The sequence below is a fragment of the Mus caroli genome, chromosome 7 (assembly GCF_900094665.2).
Source record: "Mus caroli chromosome 7, CAROLI_EIJ_v1.1, whole genome shotgun sequence".
Taxonomy (NCBI): Eukaryota; Metazoa; Chordata; class Mammalia; order Rodentia; family Muridae; genus Mus; species Mus caroli.
In genome coordinates, this window is record NC_034576.1 from 15,837,222 (window position 1) to 15,862,549 (window position 25,328).

The 25,328-nt window shown below is 52.7% G+C and overlaps 2 protein-coding genes across 4 annotated transcripts in view; both read left to right on the forward strand.

The window, feature by feature from the left end:
* Positions 1-19,841, forward strand: part of Strn4 (striatin 4) — a 24,860-nt gene extending 5,019 nt beyond the window's left edge. Inside the window, exons 2-18 of one of the 2 annotated variants that reach the window (XM_021166040.2) lie at positions 1,540-1,643; positions 2,063-2,136; positions 3,210-3,288; positions 5,680-5,877; positions 7,908-8,049; positions 9,631-9,787; positions 10,326-10,439; positions 10,785-10,879; positions 12,250-12,425; positions 12,502-12,549; positions 13,031-13,152; positions 16,531-16,701; positions 16,818-16,958; positions 17,241-17,339; positions 17,533-17,619; positions 18,678-18,909; positions 19,119-19,841. In XM_021166040.2, coding sequence (XP_021021699.1) covers positions 1,540-1,643; positions 2,063-2,136; positions 3,210-3,288; positions 5,680-5,877; positions 7,908-8,049; positions 9,631-9,787; positions 10,326-10,439; positions 10,785-10,879; positions 12,250-12,425; positions 12,502-12,549; positions 13,031-13,152; positions 16,531-16,701; positions 16,818-16,958; positions 17,241-17,339; positions 17,533-17,619; positions 18,678-18,847 — 1,977 coding nt within the window. In that variant the 3' untranslated portion in view covers positions 18,848-18,909; positions 19,119-19,841. Of the gene's footprint in view, positions 1-1,539; positions 1,644-2,062; positions 2,137-3,209; positions 3,289-5,679; positions 5,878-7,907; positions 8,050-9,630; positions 9,788-10,325; positions 10,440-10,763; positions 10,880-12,249; positions 12,426-12,501; positions 12,550-13,030; positions 13,153-16,530; positions 16,702-16,817; positions 16,959-17,240; positions 17,340-17,532; positions 17,620-18,677; positions 18,910-19,118 lie in introns of both variants that reach the window. The other variant, XM_021166039.2, reaches the window with a different exon arrangement.
* A 1,954-nt stretch (positions 19,842-21,795) lies between these two features.
* Positions 21,796-25,328, forward strand: part of Prkd2 (protein kinase D2) — a 28,458-nt gene continuing 24,925 nt past the window's right edge. Inside the window, exons 1-3 of one of the 2 annotated variants that reach the window (XM_021166159.1) lie at positions 21,796-21,926; positions 22,375-22,756; positions 24,722-24,860. In XM_021166159.1, coding sequence (XP_021021818.1) covers positions 22,517-22,756; positions 24,722-24,860 — 379 coding nt within the window. In that variant the 5' untranslated portion in view covers positions 21,796-21,926; positions 22,375-22,516. Of the gene's footprint in view, positions 22,757-24,721; positions 24,861-25,328 lie in introns of both variants that reach the window. The other variant, XM_029479954.1, reaches the window with a different exon arrangement.

A 25,328-nucleotide genomic window follows, 5' to 3' on the forward strand; every position in this document is an offset into this window, starting at 1 on the left:
CTCACTTTGTAGACCAGGCTGGCCTCGAACTCAGAAATCCGCCTGCCTCTGCCTCCCGAGTGCTGGGATTAAAGGCGTGCGCCACCACGCCCGGCTGTGATGCAGTTTTAAGAGTGTCTTCAGTCTGCCCTGCCCTGTTGTTTCTGTCTTCTGCCTGCAACTCTCCCTCCCTCACCTAGCTTCTGGTAAGCCTCAGTTCTCTATTAGCCCCTAGTTAAAATGGAGATGAGAGCTAGCAAGCCTGGAGCACAGGGACAGGGCAGATAGGTCAGGGCCCTGCTGGCACAAAGAGCAACATTGCTAGACATCTGAACACCGCCTGGGGCCAGCCAGGTCAGCCTGTGAGCTTTTGGGAGAGCCCTGGAAGCACTTAAGCAGGTCTGTGATGTTCAGGAAGTGGGGCCCCAGGAAGACAGACATCTGCAAGGGCCTGCCATCCCAAGCTCTCTTCCTGATGATGGTTTTTTTTGTTGTTGTTGTTGTTGTTTTGTTTTTTTGGTTCAAGGGCTAGGTCCCCTTGGCTAGCTGGGCTTTGGAATTTGTGGACAGGGAGAGAAAATGAAGAGAGGCAGAGGCAGGAACTGACACAGCATCCCTCATGCAGGCTGCATATGAGGGACAGTGCCCACGATGCTCCATTCTCTTAGCAGAGGAAGACCCCATGAACTACTTAGTATCTGCAGGAAATCAGCAGCAGAGCCAGGCCTGGCTCTTAGACTTCCTTGGACTGGAACAGTAAAGCCATTCTGAGAAAACCTGCAAGAGTGCCAGGCTCTGGGTTTTGGTAGAAGACCTTCAAACATGATTGGGAAGCCACAGGATTCTGCCTTAAGGCAGTTGGTCCAGTGTCTCTAAATGACATGTTGACAGACTTGAGCCTATTGGGGCAGCCCAAGCTAGCAGACTGACAGACGAGCTTGACAGGAACCCGTAGGTCATGTCTGTGGCACATCTTCTCATGCCTTGGGCAGCATAAAGCTTGGAACAGCTTCTTCTGCATTGCAGTGGGAGCTGAGCCCAGCCTCCTACTCCTGTCCCTGAGTGCCAGAAGTAGCTTCCTACGCTTCCCAGCAACAGATGCTCTGAAGGAATAGTGGGACACCACCTCCACCAGCAACCATAGGGACAGCAGCTGATGGGGGGAGAGAGGAGTCCAGGGCTGTTAATACTTAATACCCCCAACACCATCCCTGACCTAACTCCTCAGAAGGCTACAGCCAAGTCAGGCCCTGCTGTCCCTGTTGGAACTTCATGGGTTAAAGGTGACTCCTCCCCCTTTTTTTTTTTTTTTTTTTTTTTTTGTAAAGGTAGAGTCTTAGCCCACATTGGACCTGAACTCATAGCAATCCCTATGGAATGCTGAGATTATAGACTGAGCTCTTTTATGGGTGACATACCTAGAGACCCTGGAGGTGGGTCCAGCATGTCATCTCTTCACACTGAACCCTGACATCGATGTAGGGGAGGGGTTGAAGCTGTATTTGAATATGGAGGGAGACAACCCCTGAACCTGTTGTCCTCCTTTCTTTTCTGTCCCAGGCTCAGGTGGCTTTCCTCCAAGGCGAGAGGAAAGGCCAAGAGAATCTAAAGACGGACCTGGTGCGGCGGATCAAGATGCTGGAGTATGCACTGAAGCAGGAGAGGTGAGCCCTGCCCCTGCTGGAGAGGTCACTGTTCTGACAAGGTAGCAGGCTGCTAACTACACTTCTGCCAGCAAAGGAAGTTTCTCTGCTGTCCTCTTGCCGTCATCCCTAGGAGTATAAAGGAGCTTCTAGTGGGTGGGATTCAAATGTCAGCAGCAGCATTATGGCTTGAGCACACCTACTATGTGCTCCAGGTCTGCACAGCAGCTACCTTGCTTATTTTTGCCATAGTCTGATGGTGTTGCTGTCTGTGGTTCTGGGAAGGAACTGAGGCTTCAGGAGGAAGGGAGGCAGCCTTGAGAATTCTAGAGCTGATGCTTGTGGGCAGGGAGCTGATGAAGGAGGCCCTGGGTTTCCTGAGGTGGTCCCTTATCCTGTCTGTTCTCCTCTCTCAGCTCATTTGTTATTTGTTCTTTTAGGGCCAAATATCATAAACTGAAGTTTGGTACAGACCTGAATCAGGGGGAGAAGAAGACAGATCTGTCAGAACAAGGTACCCACCCTTGCATCTTCCCGTGGCCACCCCCAGCAGAGCAGCTGGTTGGCATAGAGAAATTGCAGATGGCAATAGGGTGGGGTAGAGTTGCATCCTCAGGGGCTCTTCCCATCAGTCTGTGTCAGACTGTGTCCAGCCTTACCTGTCTGCCATCCTGCTGTCCTCCCAAGGACATGATGGATGGCCCAGCATCTCCTGCATCCTTCTGTTGTGAGAATGAGTGTAACTATTTATGGTGTGCTGTGGAAAGTCTAGGAAAAACTTCATTGAGAAGGTGGTGTTTGCACTGGGTTGTCATTCAGTCATTTACACTAACCTCCCCACCCCCTACCCCCCGCCTCAATTGATATATGAGGTGCTGGCTTCTTGTCACAGAGCAGGGCACAGCAGAGAGCAGAATAGATGTGTGCTTATTCTGTGGGCATTGGCAGCTTAAGCTTCTGGAAGGAGGAAACAGATGTCCATGGGAATGCGGGAATGTTTTCCGGTGACACACTAGTGTCTAGTCAGGTGGGCCCAGTGGCAAGGGCACCAGTGTGCACGGTTGTGCCAGTGATGTTTGGAGCTTGGTCCTGTGGCTCTGTGGAGTTCTTGCCTGCAGGGCTAAGGGAGGTCTTCCTTTCATGCCCTGCTACTGAGATGTAAGCTCTTGACTGGGATGGCAAAGGCACTCAGCCAGGCCTAATTGGATAGATGAGCAGTGCACAGAGTTAGCTTCCCAGCCAGCTCACCTATAGCCGCTACCCTCGGTTCTCTCCAGCCTGCTTGCTCGTTCTCTAGAGCCAGACTACCCACTCCTTGCATAAGAAAGCAGCAGCCAGCCGTGCATGTGGAGGCACAGCTCTGCTATTCTTGGCCGTGGTTGGCAGGGGCCAGTCAAGAGCCTAACAGTGAGGAGAGCTTCCAGGAGAGGAGTCACTCAGAGGGAGAGTGTGGGTGGAGAGGACTCAGGAAATGGGGACAGGCCTGTGATGGTGGCAGATTCATTCAGACTTGATATGAGAAGATGGAGGGGTGACTGGAGAGTGTCCGTGCCCTGACTGAGACATCTTCCTCTTCTCTCTTTTTAGTCTCCAATGGCCCTGTAGAGTCGGTCACACTGGAGAACAGCCCATTGGTGTGGAAGGAGGGGCGACAGCTTCTGCGACAGTGAGTGATGGGAGGGGAGGGACAGGATGGGACATGAGACTTCACAGCATACTTGGCTCAGGAGATAGGCCCAAGGAATCCACAGTCCTTCTTGTCCCCACTGGGACATGAACTATCTAAAACACTGAAACGCACAGTGTAGTACATAGTATATGAGTGAGTTTTACTGAAAAACCCGGATTACACGTAATGCACAATGTAGTACATAGTATATGAGTGAGTTGCACTGAGAAACTTAGAATATAAGAAACGCACAGTGTAGTACATAGTATATGAGTGATCAGTATTACCCAGTGGGAAAGAGAGGAAAGGCTTGCAGCAGGGGCACCCCTAAAACTCTTCCCCCAAAACTTGACCCTGTATGCCTCTTTGATATTTCCTTTTAAAAGAATAGTGTTGGGGTAAAATATTTTTAACAGAGTGAAGTTAAATGATAGCAGTAGTAGTACCTGGGTGCTGTGGGTTCAACCCAGAGAAGGTAAGCTCTACTGGCCTGCCTTCTGAGAGGTGAGCTGTCCTGCCTCCTGACTAGAGAAAGGCTTCAAACACAGAATCAGTGGGCCACCAGCCTCTAACCAAATCTGGATTTTTTCTTACTGTAAAGATTTTAGCATTTTAGGATATCTGAGAAGTAAATAATCTTATTTCTGAGGAAATGTGGCCCTGTTCACATTTGCATCTTTGTGTCAGTCTCTCTTTTTTTTTTTTTTTAAATTGTATTAGAGCTTTATTGTAGAAAGGCGGGGAGAAAGGAAAAAAGGTAGAGAGAGAGAGAGACGGGCCATGGCCACGTGGAGAGAGTGGGGAAGGGAGAGAGAGAGAAGGAGGACTAGAGAGTAAGAGAGGTGAGGCCTAAAGAGCTGTGTCAGTCTTAATATTTGGAGAGGTACTGTGAGTCCCTCGAGTGGTGTGCTCCATGCTGTGTAAGAGCCAGGACTGGTTGGTTAGTTTGTTTGTTTGTTTAAACTGTCTATGTGGTTTGTAATGCTTTTACTAAGTATTATCAATTCCCACATATAAATCAGTCAGATTACATAAAGTTAAGAACTTAAAGGAGTGGAGTGTATGGCTTAAGGGCTAAGCCCTTAGTAACTGTGGACCAGGCCCTGGGGTCCATCCACAGCACTACAGAAATCACCACTATGTAACAGGGACCCTGCTGGAAAGCCACAGATCTCCAGAGCCAATCCATCCTGAGGTGCTGTGTTGAGAGCTACTTTAAAACTTGAGTCTAAGACAATGATAGAACTCAGGAAGCCGACCTTCACTGTCTTCAGCTCAGTATCTGCAAACCACTGCTAGTTTAAGTGGGCACAAATAACCCCAGAGGGCTGTAAAACAAATACAATGGGAGCATGGGCCTGCCACTATACTCATGTCTCCCTGCCCTCTGGTTCCCCATAGTACCTGTACTGTGTAACTGCTGACTTGCCCCTGGTTCTCACTGGTGCCAAGAGCATCTGATAAACGCATGGAGGGCCACAGTGAGATCTCAGGCAGTCACCCATAGAGCCCGTTTTCCAGATTGCCAGGCTTCTCTGCCTCTTTTGTCCCCTGGGCCACATAAGGCATTGCAGAGGCAGGAAAGGCAAAGAAGGGCACAGGCATCCAAAGGGTCCTGCAGCAGAGCAGTGAGGCAGTGTTGTCCCTTAACCCTGGAAGCCGCACATACTCAGGATTGACTTTTTGATCTTCTCTTCTTTTTCTTTTTCCTTTAGGCCAGTCTCAGCTGGCTTCAGTTTTTTAAGTTGCAGAAGTAATAAATGCTCAGGTATAGAAGTAAGTAGACCGCAGGCTGCGGATGTAGCGCAGCGGTAGAGCGCTTGCCTCGCATGCTCAAGGCCCTGGGGTCCATCCCCAGTACTGCAGAAAAAAACAGTGTACTCTTGTGTCCTGTATCCTCCCCTGCAGAGGTCACTGTTGCTCAGTTTATGTCTGTCTTCTAGGCGTCGAGGAAGCAAGCATAAGGGTGTGTCTGTGTGTGATGAAAGCACACACAGACCATCACACTCTTCTTTCCATTTTATAAAACCCGGAATCACATGGGAACATGGAACATCCGCCATGTTCACTGTGCTGCTGATCATAGCCATCTCTCTGTGGCCCTCTGCCTTTGTCACCTTCTGCCTAGCGTCCATCAGTGGACATCTGGCTGCTCCTGCACGTGGGCTCTCTCCTACATGTTGGGGACACCGTGTGCCATAGCAGCGTGCATGGGGACCAGGGCTTCCATTGATAAGTATCAGAAGCCAAGCTGCTGCTCAGGGGCTGCTTCTGAAAAACTGCCATCTGCTCTTTGGTGGCTCCTGAGAAGGCTGCTGGCTTGTGCGTGGCTCAGCAGTCAGAAGCAGCTCAGCTCATGTGTTACCTGCCCTGGCTCTGCTCCCACAGGTACCTGGAAGAGGTGGGCTACACAGATACCATCTTGGACATGCGGTCCAAGCGTGTGCGTTCCCTTCTGGGCCGTTCACTGGAACTCAATGGGGCCGGTGAGCCAGCTGAGGGGGCCCCCAGGGCTTCACCAGGCCCTGGGGGACTTAGCGGTGGCGAGTCTCTACTGGTAAAACAGATCGAGGAACAGATCAAGAGGTGAGACCCTGAGTTATCAGGAACTCTGCTCTTCTTTCCCCGGGGAGGCTGGGCAGGAAGGCAGTGTTCCCAGCTGAGCTCCAGCCCTTCTAGATTGTGTTGAGTGCTTCCCCTTCAGGTTGCCACATGGCCTCTTTTTCTAGCTGAGGACAGACCTTGGTGGAGGTGGGGTAGAATGGTGGGGGAGGGGTTGGCTGCAGTGGTTAGCAACACATGAGACCTCCACCCTTGTCTTAAGGGCTCATTTAGTTTTAGTTCATCTCCCATCAGTAGTTGATACCCCTCAGAAGCAGAAATGTCATTAGGTGGTGCTAGGTAGAGCATGTGGAAAGAGTGACAGGAGACTGCCTGGTACTGTGGTATACCCCTGGGGTCACAGCTACTCAAGAGACAGAAGCAGGAGTTGCTTGAGCCCAGGGGTTAGAGACCAGCCTGGCCAAAAAGGAGGAAGAGGAGGAAAAGGGGGAGGACAAGGAGGAAGATGGGGGCATGAAGCCCTGGTTTCCATCTTTAACCCTGTGTAAACCAGACATGGAGAACAGACTCCTGCTTTACAGGCACGTACATCCCAGTACTCAGAAGGTAGATTCAGGAAGATCAGAAGTTCAAGGTCACTCTTGGCTACAGAGCACATTTGAGGCCAGCCTGGGCTACATGAGAAGTAACAGAAGTAGTGCCCTCTTGGTGGCTAGGAGGGAGGACCACTTTGTGGGGGTGACATGTGGCCAGAGAGTAGCAGGAAATAGTGTTCTCTAGGCAAGGGAAGTACTAGAGACAGAGCTCAATGCATGTGGGAAGCAGGAGACCCGTGTGGCATGGCTGCTGCAGTAAACACATGAGCCTGTGGCCTGTGGTCTGTGGTGAGGCCAGGTCTCAGGAGGCAGATCACAGAGTGCCTCCTAGGCCACGATAAACAGTGGATGCTTACCCACAGGGCTGTGGGAAGCCAGTGATTTCCAGCAGAGGTCTATCATTTGACATCTTAGTCTGCTTCGAGGAGAGATTGAGGAAGCAGGGAGACCAGGTGGGGCTTACTGTGTGATCCCGGCCAGGGCTGGTGGACATTAGCAATGGACAGGTAAGAAATGTGCTCTTGTGAAAGACTTAGGGGAGGGAGAGAGAAAAAAGTGTGAGGAATTGACTGGTACCTCCTAAGGTCAGAAACCCGAGGGGAACAGCAGGAGCTGATGAGCAGTAGTGCAGCTGTCTGAAGGGTAAGGTGCCGTGTGTCCTACAAGAGCCCTAAAGATTTCTAGTTTACCACCGCACTGATGTGTTTGGGAAGGGATCCAGCTGCATATCCTGAGGGCTCCAAAGGCAAGAGATTGGCAAAAAGAGCTAAAGGAGGAAACAGTCATCGAGGAGGCAGAGGTGGGTGTGGAAGAGGAAGTCCTCAAAAGACAGTGTTTGAGATGACCATAAAGGATGTTCTACACTGATTTTTCTACTGATTGGGAAGCAGTAACTGTGTCTTGGCAGTTGACAGCTGTGGTGTGACCCTGGACAGCAGGAGAGAGGGCATCTGAGTGTGTGTTACCTGAACTTGGTATTGGGGTCTGGATCCCCTGGGAGGCAGGAGGCAGGAGGCAGGAGAGTAGTTGCTGCTTATATGGTGGGCAAGGCTCTCTCTCCAGGTCTGTGTTAGTTGGTGGTTGAAGAGTTGGAGGTGACTGAGTGTTGCAGAGTGGCTGCTGCCTATGGCTGATTAGGGGAGGGGGCTGCTGGGCAGAGACATCTTCTTAGCCAGCTCATATCTGATTTGGCCAGATGTGGAGCAGGAATGTTCAGGGTCGGGGGCTTGCTCTGTCACCACAGTTGGAACTCAGTGCTATGGGAGGCACAGCCTCAGGTTTGTACAAGGGGTCCAGGGATGATGGATGGTACACGGCAGAGGCTTGATAGGAGGCTTTGCATGCTCAAAGCCAAGACTCCGTGGGGCTTAGGAGCTCAGCTGTGTCTGGAGTGTCTCGCTCTCTGGGTTCTGTCACCTGAAGCCTGAGTGTCGCGTGTGTACATCCCTATCTTGGCAGGAATGCAGCTGGCAAAGATGGCAAGGAGCGCCTGGGGGGCTCGGTACTGGAGCAGATACCCTTCCTGCAGAACTGCGAGGATGAAGACAGCGATGAGGATGATGAGCTGGACAGTGTGCAGCATAAGAAGCAACGTGTGAGGGTGAGCCTTCCACTGCTGACCTTTGCTCTGGCCCTCCCTGGCTCCAGATAATGCCCCATCCCACCTTCCCATGTATGGTTCTGCAGGCTAGCTCAGTGCCCTGACCCACTGAGTCTGCCTTTGTCCAGCCAGCCTGCCCACCCCCCTAAGTTGAATGTTTTTTCCAGTGACTCTTGCTTTCTGTCCCCATATCCTGAAAAGGGTGGGAAGCACAGGCCCTCGGTAAAGACTTGTAAATGAAATAAATGTGCCTGGGCCCAGGCCTGGGTGAGGCCTGGGGGGAGTTTTATGATCTGGGCATTCTGGTCTGCTATTGTGGTCAGGACCTTTGCCTGTGGACACTGACCTTGGGGTAGCATCCTGATCTTATCAACATGTCCTCACATCTGGCTCCCAACACCCAGTGTGGTTGTACCTTTTGGGCTCTGTACTTCTTTTCTTCAGAGTTTTGTCCTTGGTCATGAATGTGGCCTTAGTTGCCTATTGAGCATTTGCTGAGACCTTCAAAGCCCAGCTCTGAGCAGGTATGGGACAAGACGACGCAAGTCTAGACCACAAGTGGGTCAATAGTGGCTGGGGTGGCCACCTGTAGGATGTGCTGAGGTGGAGGCAGAGACATCAGCCGTGAGGAAGACCTTGGCTTTACCCAGATCCCACTTTCCCAGATGTAGCTTCTGTGGCTCTTTCCCACTCTATACAGGTACCCCTTCTCTGTCTTGCCTTGGGTCTCCTGGGGCCACCAAGGATCTATTTTGTCAGCCTTTAGAGCCTCTGGGTTCCCTTCTCCAGACTCTGACCACCCCTTACCGTATGTGTTGGGGAGGCTTGGTTTCCACTCTGTCTCTATGGTTCCTAGCATGACTTAGCATAGGGTCCTGTCCTGATGTGATTCTGATGGGAGCAAAATACACAGACCTGGAATCTTGAAGGAGGCAAAAGGATAAAGGGCATCTTTGAGTATGTGGACTCTGACTTGGCTTCCTGGGTCAGATGCTGGAGTCCTCTGTTCCTCCTAACCCCTACTCAAGACTGCCTCTGTGTGTGTGTGTGTGCGCGTGTGAGCATGAGAGAAGGGGGGAGGACACTGATACCCTGGGGCATCAGTTGTGGCCCAGTTTGAATTTGGGGACCTGGAGCAATTGGCTTTATTCTGCTTAGCTCGTTCCCACACACGTAGGATGGGGAAAAGGGCTGTACTTTGAATCTGTTCATAGGGCTGTGGGCAGAGTGAAGCCATGTCTCAAAGCTCCTTCCATGAGTCACTGACTGAGGCTCCTCATGCTCAAACACACTGCTTGTTGAAAAGTGTGTTATCACTGTTAGTTTTATGTCCAGATACAGGCTTCTGCTCATCTGCCTGCAATTGTGTGTCTCTGTATACCCCTAGGGGTTGTACCATATGCCTTCCTGAGAGCCGTGTGCTGGGGAGGGCCTCAGCAGAGGTGTGAGGAGAGATTTGTGAGTGCCCAGTGCCCACTACACAGTGTCTGGATCTAGGCTTTGGGAAAGGAGCTGGTGGCTTTCCTTTTTCTGGGAACCAGGTGGGTTTGACCCCTATCCCCACTTCTTTTCCCGTCCCAGCTCCCATCCAAGGCCCTAGTACCTGAAATGGAGGACGAGGATGAAGAGGATGACTCAGAAGATGCCATCAATGAGTTTGATTTCCTGGGCTCAGGAGAGGATGGAGAGGGGTCTCCAGATCCTCGACGTACTTCAGAGGGGAACCCCCATGAGCTGGGTGAGTGGAGGACTGACTGAGAGGCCTGGCTAGGGCAGGATCTGACCCTGCATGCTTCAGCTGCTTCCTGTCCAGGGCTCTGCCCGGACGGATATACTTCCCGAGGTGGGTCAAGGATAGCTCAAGCCCCTAGTCAGAGCCAGGCCCTTACTCTTCCCTGGAAAGTCCCTGGAAGCTGTATTCAAGCAGCTCTGCCAGAAGTCAAGCGCTGGTCCTTACAGCAGGTGACCAGTGCCTATCTAGCTCAAACAGAGGGCAGGATGAAAACTGATGGTGAAGGAGGGGCATGGGCTGTGTCTTCCTGTCTTGTGACTCCTGGCCAGAAGGGCCGTGGGGTCTTCTGGTCTAGGGCAGGGCCAGGATTTGCCTGCCACCTCTCACTGGGATCCTGCCAGTCTGTCTCCTCAGTCTGTCCCTTCCTGGGGTCAGGTCTTTACAGCTTCCCCTGTTGCAGGAAAGGCAGCGGCAGTGAAGGGGGCTTCCCTGAGAGATTGAGTAGAACTGGTGGCCAACTCTTGCTCATCCCTCTTCCATGCAGAAAGCCGTCGGGTCAAACTCCAGGGAATTCTTGCTGACCTCCGGGATGTGGATGGCCTGCCCCCGAAAGTGACTGTCCCACCTCCTGGCACACCCCAGCCCCGGCCTCATGAAGGTAATCCTCAGCCTCACACTCCATTCCCTTGGGGTCCACGACAGAGGGGGCTGCAGAGTAAGCCTGGGGTTTCTGTGTCCTCAGAGGTAAGGCCCAGCCTCCAGTCTGCAGCCTCCCTGTCCCAAAAGGTCGTCTGTCTGTCTGTTTCCCTCTCTTTTTGTCTGTTTTCCCTTGTCTGTCTGTCTGTCCCTGTCTTCCTTTCCAGCTGTGATTCTTGATCCTGTCTTTCTGCCTCTCTTCCTTGCTCCTCATCTTTTCCGCCTCTCTTTGCCTCTTTCTCTTTCCCTGGCCCTGTCTGCCCCACCCACCCCTCCCCCCTACCAGGTTCCTTTGGCTTCTCCTCAGACGTCTTCATCATGGACACTATCGGGGGCGGGGAGGTGAGCCTGGGGGACTTGGCAGATCTCACCGTCACCAATGACAACGACCTCAGCTGTGATGTAAGTTGTTGGGGTACCCCATCAGTCAGGCTCAGCTCTGACCGTGTTACAGGCCTGGGTTCTGTCCCTTTCATGTGAGAACTGTGAGAGGTCATTCCACAGCCCCTGGGCAGCTCTAACACATTGGGCCTCACTAGAGGGTGCAGGATCTTCCCCATGCCCTCCCTCTTGGGGGATGTGGGGAGATGGTTGGCGGCCATGCTCCCCCCACTCAGGGCACTGTGTTTTGGGTGGAGCAGCTGGGCTGGAATGAAGAACCTCATGCCTGGCATTCTGTGCTGTGCACCTTGCATGGGTCATTGGGACTTTCTGGTGTAGGGTCGGATGCATTTTCCAGGGCAGAGGATCAGGTTACTGACCCCAGTGAGGTTGGGGATATGTGGAGAAGAGAGGCTGGGCAGGATCTACCTGGGATTGTAGTGCAGCATCCCTCAACCTGCCCCACAGTGGTCCTTCAGAGAGGGGGAACCCACTTGAGCACAAATCTAGTTCCTAAGAATCATGGTGCAAATGTAGCTGATGGCAGGTGAACGGGTCTGGGGTGCTGAGGCTTGCCTGACAGCTCATGGTTTCTCCCAGACCGGGCCTTCCACTCAGAGTGAGCAGCCTCACCTTTTAGGACACGTCCTTTCAGAGTGTCTCTCCTGGGGTCTGAGGCTCAAGTCTCCAGACTCCCCTGTCCTAGAACTTGGTTCCCAAGTCATAGTAAGGTCGTTCCCTGTGACTGAGGCTTCGGGACCTATCTCTGCAGTTATGCTGACTTTCCCCAGAGAGGCCAGGACCGACTGTCATCCACTGCTCCGCAGCCCATGTGGCTTCTCATTACTCTGGGGCTTTGCCGGTTTCTAAGTGGGATCCACTGTCGTGCCTGCCATTGACCTTTCTGCCTTCCTCTTGTGTGTGTGGCATGTTTCTGAATTTGTGTATCCCAGCCTTGCTATCTCCTGCCCCAGGGCCTTGACATACTCGCCTTGTTCCTAAATTTCCTCTTCCCTGGTACTGGTTAAGTCCTACATATTTGCCACTCCCTCATGAGAACCTCTTGGTCCATGCAGAGGAGGCTAGGGTGTCTTGGTGTCTCTTTCTCATCCTTAAGAGTTTCCGGTTCTGTGTGTTTAAGAAAGACCTGCCTCTCTTTCCTAGAGGCCTCTGAACTGTGAGGCCCCAAAGAGTCAGGTTCCTCTGGCCCCTCCAGAGCCTCCCTTACTGCTAAAAACTGAGTATGTGTGAAGGGCTCTTCTGAGGCACACAGAAAGAAATGTCAGGCTGGGGACCATCAGTTCCAGTCTAGTCAGTTCATGGGTGGTTGTCAGTGTTTGTATGAGTGCTGGGGCATCCAAGAGGACACTGAGGCAGCTCCCCATCCCCAGCTGTCTGACAGCAAAGACGCTTTCAAGAAGACATGGAACCCCAAGTTTACCCTCCGCTCACACTACGATGGCATCCGCTCCCTGGCCTTCCACCACAGCCAGTCAGCACTGCTTACTGCCTCTGAGGATGGCACACTCAAACTGTGGAACCTGCAGAAGGCAGTTACGGCCAAGAAGTAAGGGTGCCACCCTGGAGGGTGCGGGGCCTTAGGACCTGGGGTCCTAGTGATGGGATTCCTCTTTTTCCCATAGAAATGCTGCACTGGATGTGGAGCCGATTCATGCTTTCCGCGCTCACAGGTAGGGAGATGGCTGAGCCTGTGGTAAGCCCTGCCACCCAGCAGCATAGCTGGGCTGCTGCTTCTTGCTGCCCTGGAGACCTGGAGCAGTGTAGGTTTGGTCCCAGGACTCAGGTGCTGGGAGGAGAGAACCAACCCCAGAACCAACCCCTGAAGTTGTCTTCTGACCGCCACATGCGCATTGTGACATATGACAAGAAGTACATTAAATGCTACTTAAAACTAGCTACAAGAGCCAGGCATGGTGGCACACATTTTGGATCCCAATACTTGGGAGGGACAGGCAGGCAGATCTCTGTGAGTTCAAGGTCACCCTGGTCTACAGAGCAAGTTCCAGGACAGCCAGGGCTACACAGAGAAACCCTGTCTTGAAAAACAAAAACAAAACTAAACTAAAAGCTAGAAGAAATCCTCAAGCTCCCATGAGCAAGGAAGGCTTGAGCCTTAGCTGCCTTGCATCACCTCTCCCTTGCACCCTGCAGGGGCCCGGTGCTGGCAGTCACCATGGGCAGCAACAGCGAGTACTGTTACAGTGGTGGGGCTGATGCCAGGATCCACAGCTGGAAGATTCCTGACCTCAACATGGACCCATATGATGGCTATGGTGAGGACAGACCCTGCCACTCCCTCCTCCTGTCACAGCTCTGGGAAGTAGCACTGTAAGGCTCCTGATTTCACATTGAGAGAGTGGGCAGAGGGAGATGAGGCATAATGGTGAGGGGAGAGTTGGGCTGCATTTGAGGGACAGTGTGAGCTGGCTTTTGGGGAAGCAGAGGCTAGCCTGAGTCAGGGCCAGAATGGGCTTGGTCAACTTGGTGGACTATGTTGGGGACCAGCTAAGGTCTTATTGTGGGTCAGGGGTTTGTTAGAAACAGAGGAGGTGAGCTGAGAAGCATTGGTGGGACCATAAATGGCAGGGAGCTGAGGCCTTGTCCTTCAGCCCTTTAAGAGTTAAGTGGAGGCACTGGAGCTGGGGATCAGTAGGTAGAGTGAAGCTCTGGGTCCCATCCCAGTACCACAGGAGCTGGGTGGGTCAGGATGCTAAGTTCATTGTTGGTTACATAGGGAGTTTAAGGCCATGAAATCATATCTCAAAAACCAACCAACCAACCAACCAAAAACAAAAACATAAATCTTTAATCGCACTCAGGAGGCAGAAGCAAACAATGCTCTGAGTTCAAAGCTAGCCTTGTCTACATAGCAAGTTCTAGGCCAGTTAGAGCTACATAGTGTCTCAAAAAAAAAAAAAAAAAATGCTGGTTCATCTTACAATGGAGTAGTAATGGCAGGAGGGATAACCACAATCACAAGTTCAAGACCAGCTTGATTATGTATTGGGTTTCAGGCCTGCCATGCCACATACCAATCAAGCTACTGCCCGGACATAGTGAATCCCTATTGGGAGGAAAAAGGTCTTCTCTACTCCAAGAAAAAGTTAAAGAGGAAATGATAATCTTAGTGCTCAGGAGTTTGAGGCAGGAGGATTTTAATTTAAGGTCCAGGTCAGCCTGCTCTACATAGAAAAGTCTTGTCTCAAAATAACACACTACATAGGACCAGCAAGATGGCTTAGCAGGTAAAGGCACCACTGATGCTCAGAGTTCAGTCCCTAGAACCCACATTAGAAGTAGAGAACCGACACCAGCGAGTCGTCGTCTTGCCGCCAGTTGGGTTCTCACATACTTGCGCGCGTGAACACACACATCCTTGCTGGGCAGCAGCCAGCAGGCGCAATGGTGCACGCCTTTAATCCCAGCACTTGAAAGGTAGAGGCAGAAGGATCTCTGAGTTTGAGGCAAACCTGGTCTACAGAGTACCAGAGTGGTCAGGACTACACAGAGCGACCGTGTCTCTGTGTAGACAAGACACGGGACGGGGAGTGGGGGGCGCAGTGGGGATGGACAGATGAGCAGGTGAGTGGGCAGGTAGATGGGTGAATAAGAGTTAACTAGGAGGAGGCTGGAGAGATGGCTCAGGGAGTAAGAGCACTGACTGCTCTCGAAGGTCCTGAGTTCAAATCCTACATGGTGGCTCACAACCATCTGTAATGGGATCTGACGCCCTCTTCTGGAGTGTCTGAAGACAGCTACAGTGTACTTACATATAATAAATAAATAAATATTTTATTATTATTATTAAAAAAAGAGTTAAGTAGAGGGTAACACTGTCTTGGGAACACCCTCACCCATGGTTAGATGTTTCTCACCTTCCTGAGGACCTCATTTTGTATTTGTATTTTGTTTATTCTATTTTGAAACAAGGTCTTAGAACTAGCTGTTTTTAAGAAGCCTTTTACCTGGCAATGGTAGCACACACTTTTAATTAAGGCCAGCAGCCTGCTCTACAAACTGTGTTCTAGGACAGAGAAACCCGGTCTTGAAAAACCAAACAAACAGACAAAAGTCTTTTACTAGGAGAAATGGACACCACGTCCTATCCCTCACCAAGAAGCTATTTGCAATTGATTTCTGTGAGGAAGGGAAATCAGCTGCCTCTGAGCCAGTGTCACTAGGTCTATCAGTGACACTCCAGGGCAGGCTTCATGCCTAGGGGTGGTTGACAACTCAGAACACACTCCATGTTGTTGGGGGAAATTTTATGTTTCTTTAATTTTTGGCTTTTTCTTGTTCTTTTTCTTTTTTCTTTTTTTTAAATCTTCTGCTTTAGATTAGTCTTTTAGAGAGAAGGAACATGAAGTTGCTTGGGCAGTAAGGAGGTGGGAAAATCTGGGAAGAGCTGGGGAGAGAAAGAGTATGATCACAATATAGTTCAAGAAAAATGTCTTATAGGCTGCATGTAGTCATGTAGACCTTTAATTCCAGCCCTTGAGGCAGAAGACAAGCAGAGCTCGGTGAGCCAGAACTGCTGAGTTCTTGGTTAGCTGGGGCTACACAGTGGGATCCTTTTTCAAAGGGGAAAAAAAAGAGAGAGAGAGAGAGAGAGAGAGAGAGAGAGAGAGAGAGAGAGAGAGAAAGAAAGAAAGAAAGAAAGAAAGAAAGAAAAGTTTTTTATTTTGTTTTGTTTTTTATTTGGGTTGGCTTCGTTTTTTGAGACAGTTTCTCTGTGTAGCCCTGTCTTTCCTGGAACTCATTCTGTAGCCCAGGCTGCCTTCAAACTCCACCTGCCTCTGCCTCCCTCCCAATTGTTAGAATTAAAGGTGTGTGCCACCACCATTGGTAACCATAAAAAAAATAGAATAAAAAAATTTTAAGTAGTTTTTTTTTTTTAAATGTGAAGAGATACCCAGAGTTGCCCTCCTACTCAGTGCCCTTGCCTAACTTGTTGATGCTTAGTGAGCTCTTTTTACATGTATCTCTGTGTTACAGATGGTCGTGAGCCACTGTCTGGGTGCTGGGGGGAGTAAAAGCAAATGCTCTGACCACTGAGCCATTTCTCCAACCCCACTCCCACCCCTCTTTTAAAAGATAGGATTTCACTATGTTGTCTTTATGTAGACCCAGGTTGGCCTTAAACTCATAGCGATCCTCCTGCCTCTGCCTCCTGAGTGCTGCTTACTCTTGAACATGGCTTTGTGCTAAATTGGTTGTGGCAGAATACAGAGTTGTATTTCCTGTCAAGCTAATGACCATTTGGGAAGGTCAGGCATCAATCCTAAGTGGACTTCAGGTGTCAGCAGGACTTGACCCAGAACCATGTGGAGTTAACAGCTAGAGAGACCACAGAAGGTCCTTTGAACAGCAGAGGCTGAGAAAGTAGAAAGAAAAGACATTGCAGGGACTAAAAGGGGAGCAGAGGCAGCTTTCCTTCATGCTCCACTGATCCCCTGAGCTGCTGACCTTGGCCCTGGAGAGACAGTGAACGTGGAAGCCTCATTTTCTAAGCTCTTGAGCTGTTCCTGAGCCCTAGAGTCAGAGGAGCTTGTGGGCAGTGGCAGCCACCCAGGTCCCAGCAAAGATGCAGCCCTTGGGCCAATCAGTGTAGCTGGTGTCTCTGACAATCTATTTCCTCCCGGCCTGCCCAGACCCAAGTGTGCTGAGCCATGTCCTGGAAGGCCATGGGGATGCTGTGTGGGGTCTGGCCTTCAGTCCCACCTCCCAGCGCCTAGCATCCTGCTCCGCTGATGGCACCGTCCGCATCTGGGATCCCAGCAGCAGTGGTCCAAGCTGCCTCTGTACCTTCCCCATGGCTGGAGGTGAGTTCTGACCCCAGTGTCTCACAAGCAGGATACAGAGCCCAGGACTCTGGTGGCTCCTCAGGAGGGCAGGACCAGCGCTCTGAGTAGCCTTCTCTCTTCCCCTGTGCTCTCAGAACATGGAGTTCCCACCTCAGTGGCCTTCACCAGCACTGAACCTGCCCATGTCGTGGCCTCCTTTCGTTCTGGTGATACCGTTCTTTATGACCTGGAAGCTGGCAGCGCCCTTCTCACATTGGAGTCTCGAGGGAGCAGTGGTAAGGGCCCTTAGCCAAGCAGGCCAATGAGACTGGGGGTTGAATGCCCATAGGACCCCAGTTCCTCCTGTGGTTCTGGGGACCTAGCCCTCAGTGAGATGAGAATGTTACCCATATGCCACAAGCAGGAAGGAAACAAGGCTCAGTGGTAGCCAGCTAGCTTGGCACAGAGGGCTGGGAGGCATGATCCCAATTGCAGAAGTGGCCTGCCCCTCCTGCCTCTGTCCGGTCCTGCTTCCCCCCTCAGGCCTGCCTCTCCCACTCTTCCCACTGACCCTCCAGGCCCCACACAGATCAACCAGGTGGTGAGTCACCCAAACCAGCCTCTCACCATCACTGCACACGACGACAGGGGCATCCGGTTCCTGGACAATCGAACAGGTGAGGCCCAGCCTTAATTGTCCCCTCATTGTGTTTTTTGGGGTACGGGCAGCATGGGACAGGGACATTCAAGACTACCAAACTCTGGTGTCTACCTTAGAGGTTTTCAGGCTTCCCGCTCCCAGCCCCTCAGCTTCTCAGATAAGGCTAGTAGCTGTGGGGGACTCCCAGCCACACTCTATCCTCTCTCCAGGTAAATCTGTGCATTCCATGGTGGCCCACCTGGACGCAGTCACCTGCCTAGCTGTGGACCCAAATGGCGTATTCTTGATGTCAGGAAGTAAGTTGAGCGCCTCTTGCTGCTCCTTCCTCAGGAGGGTTGGCGGCAAAGAGGAGGGGCTACAGCCACGTCAGGCAACTCTGCTCTTGAGTCAGCCTCTTTGACCCTCCTTGGGAGAGCGGGGCTGCTCTTGTGTTGTAGGCATGTGGTGATGGGATCAGAGTTTGAGTACCCGATCCGTCTCTGCCTTCAGATACAGGCTCAGCAGCCATCGACTCTAGAATGGGTAGATAGGGCCTTTAAACCAGTGTCAGCTGCAGCGAGGGTGCGCACATGTGTTTGTAGATGTACAGCCAGTGGTAGTGGAGGCTGTGGGGAGGCTCGGGGTAAATCAGCTTGCTCTGCCTGACGATGCCATGTACTGCTGGCTGAGCAGCCACACCCAGGTCTCCTTATTCTCTACCCAATGGTATTAGGCCCAGTTCTGATAGCATCTTAAGATCTGAGGCTCTGCTTTCTGGGCTGAGTCCTGGAGCTGAGCTGACTTGAGGAGCAGAGCCTCAGGCCAGTCAGGCCCTCTCCTCTCATGCCCAACAAAGGCCCAGCCTAGGCTGCTCTGCTGCTGTGGCGTCCACCTCAGTTCCCACAGCCATCATTCCTCACTGGCTGCCTGCTGCCTGCTGCCTGCGCAAGGCCCTTGGTGGTCATCCCTCTGTCTGGAAGGCTCGGGGTTGTTTATCCTATCACCTGGAGCTAGTGTCTGCTGTTTCTTTTTTGTTGTTGTTGTTGTACTGGGGATAGAACCCAGGACATTGGGCTGATCAAGCCAATACACAGCAACTAAGCCACACCCTACCGCTTCGAGCAGCTCTTGCTTGGTGTCCCTGCAGGCTGAGAGCTGCCTGTTGTGTGTAGCTTTCCTCCCAGAGTCCTCACATATACTTGACAGTTAGCAGGATGGTAGACACGATGGGGACAGAGAGAATATCCTTAAGGCAGAGGCACGGGAGAAAGAGAGCTGAGCTGCTTCTGCCCCAAGGACTTTCCATGAGGGCAGGTGAAGGGTTAAAACCCCAGGTCTGGGCTGAAACAGCCTCCTTTGCTCCACGCCTGCACAGGCCACGACTGTTCTCTGCGTTTATGGAGCCTAGACAACAAGACATGTGTGCAGGAGATCACGGCCCACCGCAAGAAGCATGAGGAGGCCATCCATGCAGTGGCCTGCCATCCCAGCAAGGCACTTATTGCCAGTGCTGGTGCTGATGCCCTAGCCAAGGTCTTCGTATGATCCCACCTGGCCTCGCCCTGGCTGCACAGTGTCAGGGGGCGGGGCCAGGCAGTGGGGCTGAGGTAAGGATCAGGGCCATTTGTGTTCTAGATAGGAATGCAGACACCCCTATACCCACCCCACCTCCATGATCCACTTGCCTGTCAGTTTGAGTTGTGCCAAAGCCCACAGTCCTGTGGGAATAAATGAGCTTCCCGGAGAAGATAGAGGGAGGAATTGGAGCTAGTGTGGTGCACTGTCCTAACCAGCTGCCTTCCCTTTGTCTCTCCAGGCAGCCCCAGCCTCACCTTCAGAGGCTCTGAGTCTTGGCCTCTTTCATCTTCCTGGAGCCTGGTGGTGCTAAAGGCCCTTTCCCCAGGAGTCACCCCTCAAGGATGGCCTCTGGGGTTTCTGCTCATGCCCCAACCCCAACTCCTGACATAGCTGTCGTCCTGAGTTTGACACAGACCAGGCTGGGTGTCCTTTGGGATCTGATTTTGTCCAAGATGAAAGAAGGTGCCAGGCTCCATCCTAGAGTGCCACCCTCCCTCATCCATCAGATGAAGGGCTGTGCAGAGAGGGGTCTCCTGGGGCCCTCCTATGTGGGCTCCAGGTTGTCCTTTTGGACCTCAGTCCATTCCTCTTGCTTCCCAACACTAACCAAGCCTCTGGGGCCAGGCCTTCCTGGGAAGGGCCTCCACTCCTCCGGGGCATTGTCCTAGCCACAGGCCCTCCTTGAGATGTAGAGGGTGGAGTGGGCCCTGTGCCCCTAGTTCTCTGTATATCTGTATAAAGGAATGGGATTTTAATGGCGCCCACCCCACGTTATCACTGTGTGATAGTCTGTCAGTCTCCTCCTTGCTCCACACTTTGGCCTCTATTTATTTCACTCTTTATTTGGGTCCCACCTTATGCCCTCGGTTCCCCTTTCAGGTTCCTGTTTATAAGCCCCTTCCTTTTTGCCCCAACTTGTATGTGAAAAAAATTGTCTCAATAAACCCTTTGGAGTAAGATAGATTTTCCAGGCTGTCTGTCCAGGGGATGGCGGACAGTAGGGGGAGGCCACTCCCTCTGCCTTGGCTGAGTGGAGTCTGGAGAGGGATATATGTTAGATTGGGGGTCTGTGGTCAACTGGGATGGGGAACGAGGTGACATGTCAGTGGAGGGGTGGAAGTGGAAGCACATGGCCACATCTCCATGATCCTCCCCTTCCTGTCCCTCAACTTGTGCTCCCCCCAGGCAGTGAGCTAGGGAGCAGATGCTGGGATGGAACAGTGAACATTTAGTTGAAGACCCCTTGCCTGCTCAGGGACTGAGAACAAAAGCCCCTTTCCTGCCCCATGCCCACTCTTGGACTGGCAGACAGCAGGAAGGTAGGCCCACCAGAGCCAGGTAGAGGGCAGGATGTGCAGAGCAGTACAGAGTTCCCTCCCCTTACCCACATTTAATGTCGGCTGATGGGAGTTAGGCCTTCATTGCCACAGTGGGGAAGGACTGGGAGTCCCATCATACAGAGCAGGAGAGTGAGCCGGTCTGCTGACGTTCCAAACAGCAGGCACAACATGCTCCACAACCCCCGCCTTCTAGACCTGCCACAAGGGCCACGGGGTAAAAGGGGCTGTGAGTCCCAGAAGCAGGCAGTCGAACATGCTGGGGACATGCCTGTCTAGGAGAAGCTACTTGTAGGCATGTGGTTTTTAGGGGCCACTCATCAGCCAGGCTGTGAGCTCCACGTGGCCTTGCCTCCCCCTGCCCCTCTTTGCAGCTTCCCCAGGTGGTAGTTTGCGTTTTCACTCCAGCCTCAGACTTCCTTCCCCAGCCTCTGCCCCCGGATGTGGTGACAGCCAGCACTGTACCCACCTCAGCTGCCCCCAGCAGCGCTGAACCAGTAAGGGGGGCCCTTGTGGACAAATTGCTGCTCTCTTAAAGCTCCAGCTACCTGGATGTAAAAACTAATTGGTAGCCACTGCCTGACTACTGGAGTAGCAGTCAGAACGGCTCTTGGTGGAGTTAGGGTTGACTACACAGACTCACAGGCTCTCAGTTGATGTTAGCTTTTTAGATTTCCTGTTATTGCTCTACTATTTATTTCGGAGAAGGGTGGAGGTCAGGACAACCCACAGTAGCTCAGCTGGTTCTCCTTTGACTATGTGAGTATACAGGATTGAACTCAGGCCAGTGAGCTTGGCTTCAAGTGCCTTTCCCCACCTGGCCATCTCACCAGCCACATGTTGGATGATTCCGTTAACACACCCATCCAGACGCCCCTGGATGTTTTCAGTGCCTTCCCTTTCCTCTGCAAAAGTCAAAGGCAGCCACATCAATTCAACTTTACCAGTGTCCAGGCACCACCTGTATTTCATTTCTGGAATACAGCCTCATGACAGAAAAACTAAGGCTCACAGTGGAGAAGTCACACAGCCAGAAAGATGTAGGCACTTGGTCTCACAGGAGGTCTATCAAGTGGTGGTGTCCTTTTTCATGCCACCTTGGTTGGGGGGGACAGGCTTCATACCCTCAACTCTGTGGAGAGAAACCTGAGACTTAAGCTCTCCTGTGCATCCTAAGGCCTCCTCGACTTCCCACCTTATATACTGGGCTCTGTGTGTGTGTGTGTGTGTGTGTGTGTGTGTGTGTGTGTGTGTGTGTGTGTTGGGGGCGGGGTGAATATGAGCAGAAACTGTAAAGCCACCGGACTTGACACCAATTTCCGACCCTTTCCCTGCGGCGGGCGCCGGATGCGTGCCAGTCTGACAGCTCACTCCTTCAAACAACAAAGCCCCTCCCGCGTGCCGCGGTGAACTGCGGCGAAAAGTCAACTTTCCAGGCTGGACTGTGCAGAGGAAACGCTGACCCTTCCGCCCTCCTACCCCCAGCCACCAAATTCCCCCCAACTCCCTGGTGCGGGGTCCCGCCTTCCCCTTCCGTCCCAGTAAGGCCCGCCCTGTGATGTCACGGTGCCCTGCTTTGATTGGCCAGCTGTGCCATCGCTCCTGAGACTTCCTTCTGGGCCGCCGCTGCCGACTTAAACTTTGAAGGGGGAAAATAGAGCTACCCGCGCTGTGCGACCCTCCCTTGTCCCCGACCCGCCCCGCCTTCGGTAACGCTCCCTCCTCCGCCGCCCCTGATCCAACTTTCCTCCAACTTTCGCGACCTGTGAGAGTCTCTTCTTTCAGCCCTGGCCCTGGAAACCCCTCCTCATCCCCGAGCCAGTCCGGTTCCTACGATCCACTAGATCCTTGGCCAGACTCCCGTTTTCTACCCCCAAGGCAGAGCATCTTCAGGCCTGCCCTGACTTTGGTCCTGTCGTCAAACCCACCGGATCCTGGCATTCCCTCTGCTTTGCTCTCAGCCTTCTTTCTCCAGGGGCCTTGGATCGCAGTGTCTTTTGATTCCAGGGACCCTGCCCTACCCGACTTTCTTTCCTGGTTTCTTCCAACCTTCCGATCTCTGGGTACCCTTCCCCAAACCACTGTTTTTCTTTCTGAACTCTCCTCTCTTGACTCCCGGCGTGTGACCCACTAGATGCCTTTTCTCTCATTGCCCAGGATCCCGCCATCCTCGAGTCTCTCAACCTGACAGATTTCTCTCTCAAATGCCTGCGTTCTTACCACCACCGCAAGAGAGCTCTCGGATCTAGGTCCCAGGGTCCTTGGTGAGCTTTGGGTGGCAGATCTGGATCTGGCCCCCATGGCCGCCGCCCCCTCCCATCCCGCAGGACTCCCGGGCTCTCCGGGGCCCGGGTCTCCTCCGCCCCCCGGTGGCTTGGATCTCCAATCGCCGCCACCTCTGCTGCCTCAGATCCCGGCTCCCGGTTCGGGGGTCTCCTTCCATATCCAGATCGGATTGACCCGAGAGTTCGTGCTGTTGCCGGCTGCCTCAGAGTTGGCTCATGTGAAGCAACTAGCCTGTTCTATCGTGGACCAGAAGGTGAGGGCATAGGGGGCTCTCATGATAAAGGGAGGAGGCTTTGGAGGTGGCCTGAGATTGTTGGGAGGGGAGAGAGGGGCCTAGGTGACAGACGAGGAGGGGCACTACACCCTAGTCGTGTCCTCACTTCACCACGGGTTTCAGAGAGGCCCGGATAGGGGTGGGGTGCCCAGAGGCCTCCCCAAATTGCGTGTTGCTGCTTGTTGTTTTCTGCAGCGAGCAGGGAGGAAGGGAGGGGCCTACCAGGTGTGGAGTTGGGAGGAAGGGGCAAGTGGGAGCAGCTGATCAGGAAGGCCTCCTTTGATGGGCCCATCCTGGGCCTCCGGTCTTTGGAAACAGTAGAAATTGAAGCCATACTGACCATGGTGATCGGGTGACATGTGTGAGTGGGTGTGTGGACAAGCTGCCAGGGGCAAGCAAGGTCTCTGGGTACAATCCCTATCCTTTCCCAGGCCTGAGATGGGGTGTGAAGGAGCAAGGCACTCCTGTGTACCTCCTTGGCACCCCCCAAAATCCCTGCAGACTCCCTCTCCCCGCCTAATCAATGCCCCTCCTGCTGCTCTTAGATTTGGCTATCCAGGTTCCTCGCCTTCAGTATCATGGTCAGAAGGAACCAAGTGGGACTAGATGCCCAAATCCTAGGAAATTTTACAACCCAGCTGGTAGAGCACTTGCCTAGCAAGCAAAACCCCCCTGGGGTCTATCCTCCAACCCCAGGAGGTAGAGAGGAGGATGCTTTTTCAGTAGTTCAAGTGCCTGGTGGTGAATATACGAGTTCTGAGTCTTGAGTGGTTGAATAATATGACAGTTACAGGTGGAACCCAGAATGTATAATCTTATAATGGGAGCACATTGGGATTCCCAAACATCCAGACTTAAGCTTTTCTCGGGCTCCTGGAAATAGATCCTTCCTCTCTAGAGAAACAGCAGGAACAGGGCCACCTCCCATTTTTTCCAGCAGATAAAAACTAGTTAGAAAAAAGTCAGCCTAGGCTACATATCCAAACCCTGTTCCAATGGGGTGTGTGTGTGTGTGTGTGTGTGTGTGTGTGTGTGTGTGTTACTAGATCAAGCCACCATCAGGGGCAAGGCAATAGTGATTTTCTACAGATCATCAAGGGAAGCTGAGCCCACCAACTCTCCAAGTCTATTTAGACCAGCCCCCTCCCACTCCTCAATCAGCCCAGCCGGCCTGTGGGAAGCAGGACTGGGGCTCCTGTACATTGCCCCTGGAGTGAAACTCTTTGTATTAGGGTTCAGATCCCCAGCCTCCCCTCCTCGGGCCCAACCTAGTTTGTTTTCTGCTCTTCTGGGGGCTCAGGTGCTGTTTTGGGCCCCTTCTTGCCTGCCTTCCTTCCTGGTGCCCCACCTGGGCAGTTTCACTTTCTGTTCGATGCTGTGTCATTTCCTGCCCACTTCCAAGCTGGGACCCGGACACCTGGGTCTTTGGAGCCTTGGATGAGAGGAGGCCTCCTTACCTCTTAGCTATCTTAAGCACTCCCCCAAAAGTCCCTCCACCCCCCCCTTTTTTCTTGTTTCATTCTGCCCCAATGCTGGGCTAAGAGCCAGGTAACAGGAACAATAGATTCAGGAAGGAAGCTGGGGTGGAGATGTGGCTGAAAGAGGAGGGGGTGATCACTCAGTGTCCCGCCAGCTCTGGAAAATTCGAAATGTTCACTCTGCTCCCGGAGCCTCTAAATCTCCTTTGCCCCTCAGCCCCTCCCCTGCCAGTCTCGCCGCCAGACTCTGGCCAGAGCCTCCCTCCTTAGCACACCTGGGGCGCAGGCATCCTGCTGGCTCAAACTGGGGTTGGGAGGGGACAGGCAGGAAGCGGTGGGCTGTAGGGTCTCAGTTTCCGGGGGAAACAACCGGCCCTGCCCTTAGAGGGTTCCAGTAGGCTGCCGCTGTTGCAGCCTGTATTTAGCTTTTCCGTTGCCACTCCACCCCTCTTCTCTTGCCCCTCAGTTCCCAGAGTGTGGCTTCTACGGCCTGTACGACAAGATCCTGCTCTTCAAACATGACCCAACATCAGCCAACCTCCTGCAGCTGGTGCGATCAGCTGCAGATATCCAGGAGGGTGACCTGGTGGAGGTGGTTCTGTCCGGTGAGAAGCGGCCGTCACCCCGGAGGCGGGGCCTTGTTGGGGGGAGGGGGCGGGCCTCTGGGAGAGGGACAGAGGAGCAGTCTGATGGGGCTTGCCCTTGATCCCAGGCAGTTTAAGTACCACAAGTTTAAGACTAGCTTGGGCTAAAGAGTGAAACATTTGCGCTGGACAACTGGTTCAGTGGTTAAAAACACTTGTTGCTGTTTCAGGGCACTGGGGTTCAGTTCTCAGCACCCACACAGCAGCTCACAAACTGTAACTCCAGTTCCAAGGGATCTGACTCCCTCTTCTAACCACCACAGGCACAAGCAAAGGGCCATACACATAAAAAAGAAAAATCAATGCATCTTTAAAAGGTGTGCCTCCAGCCGGGCGTGGTGGCACACGCCTTTAATCCCAGCACTAGGGAGGCAGAGGCAGGCGGATTTCTGAGGTCAGAGTGAGTGCCAGGACAGCCAGGGCTACACA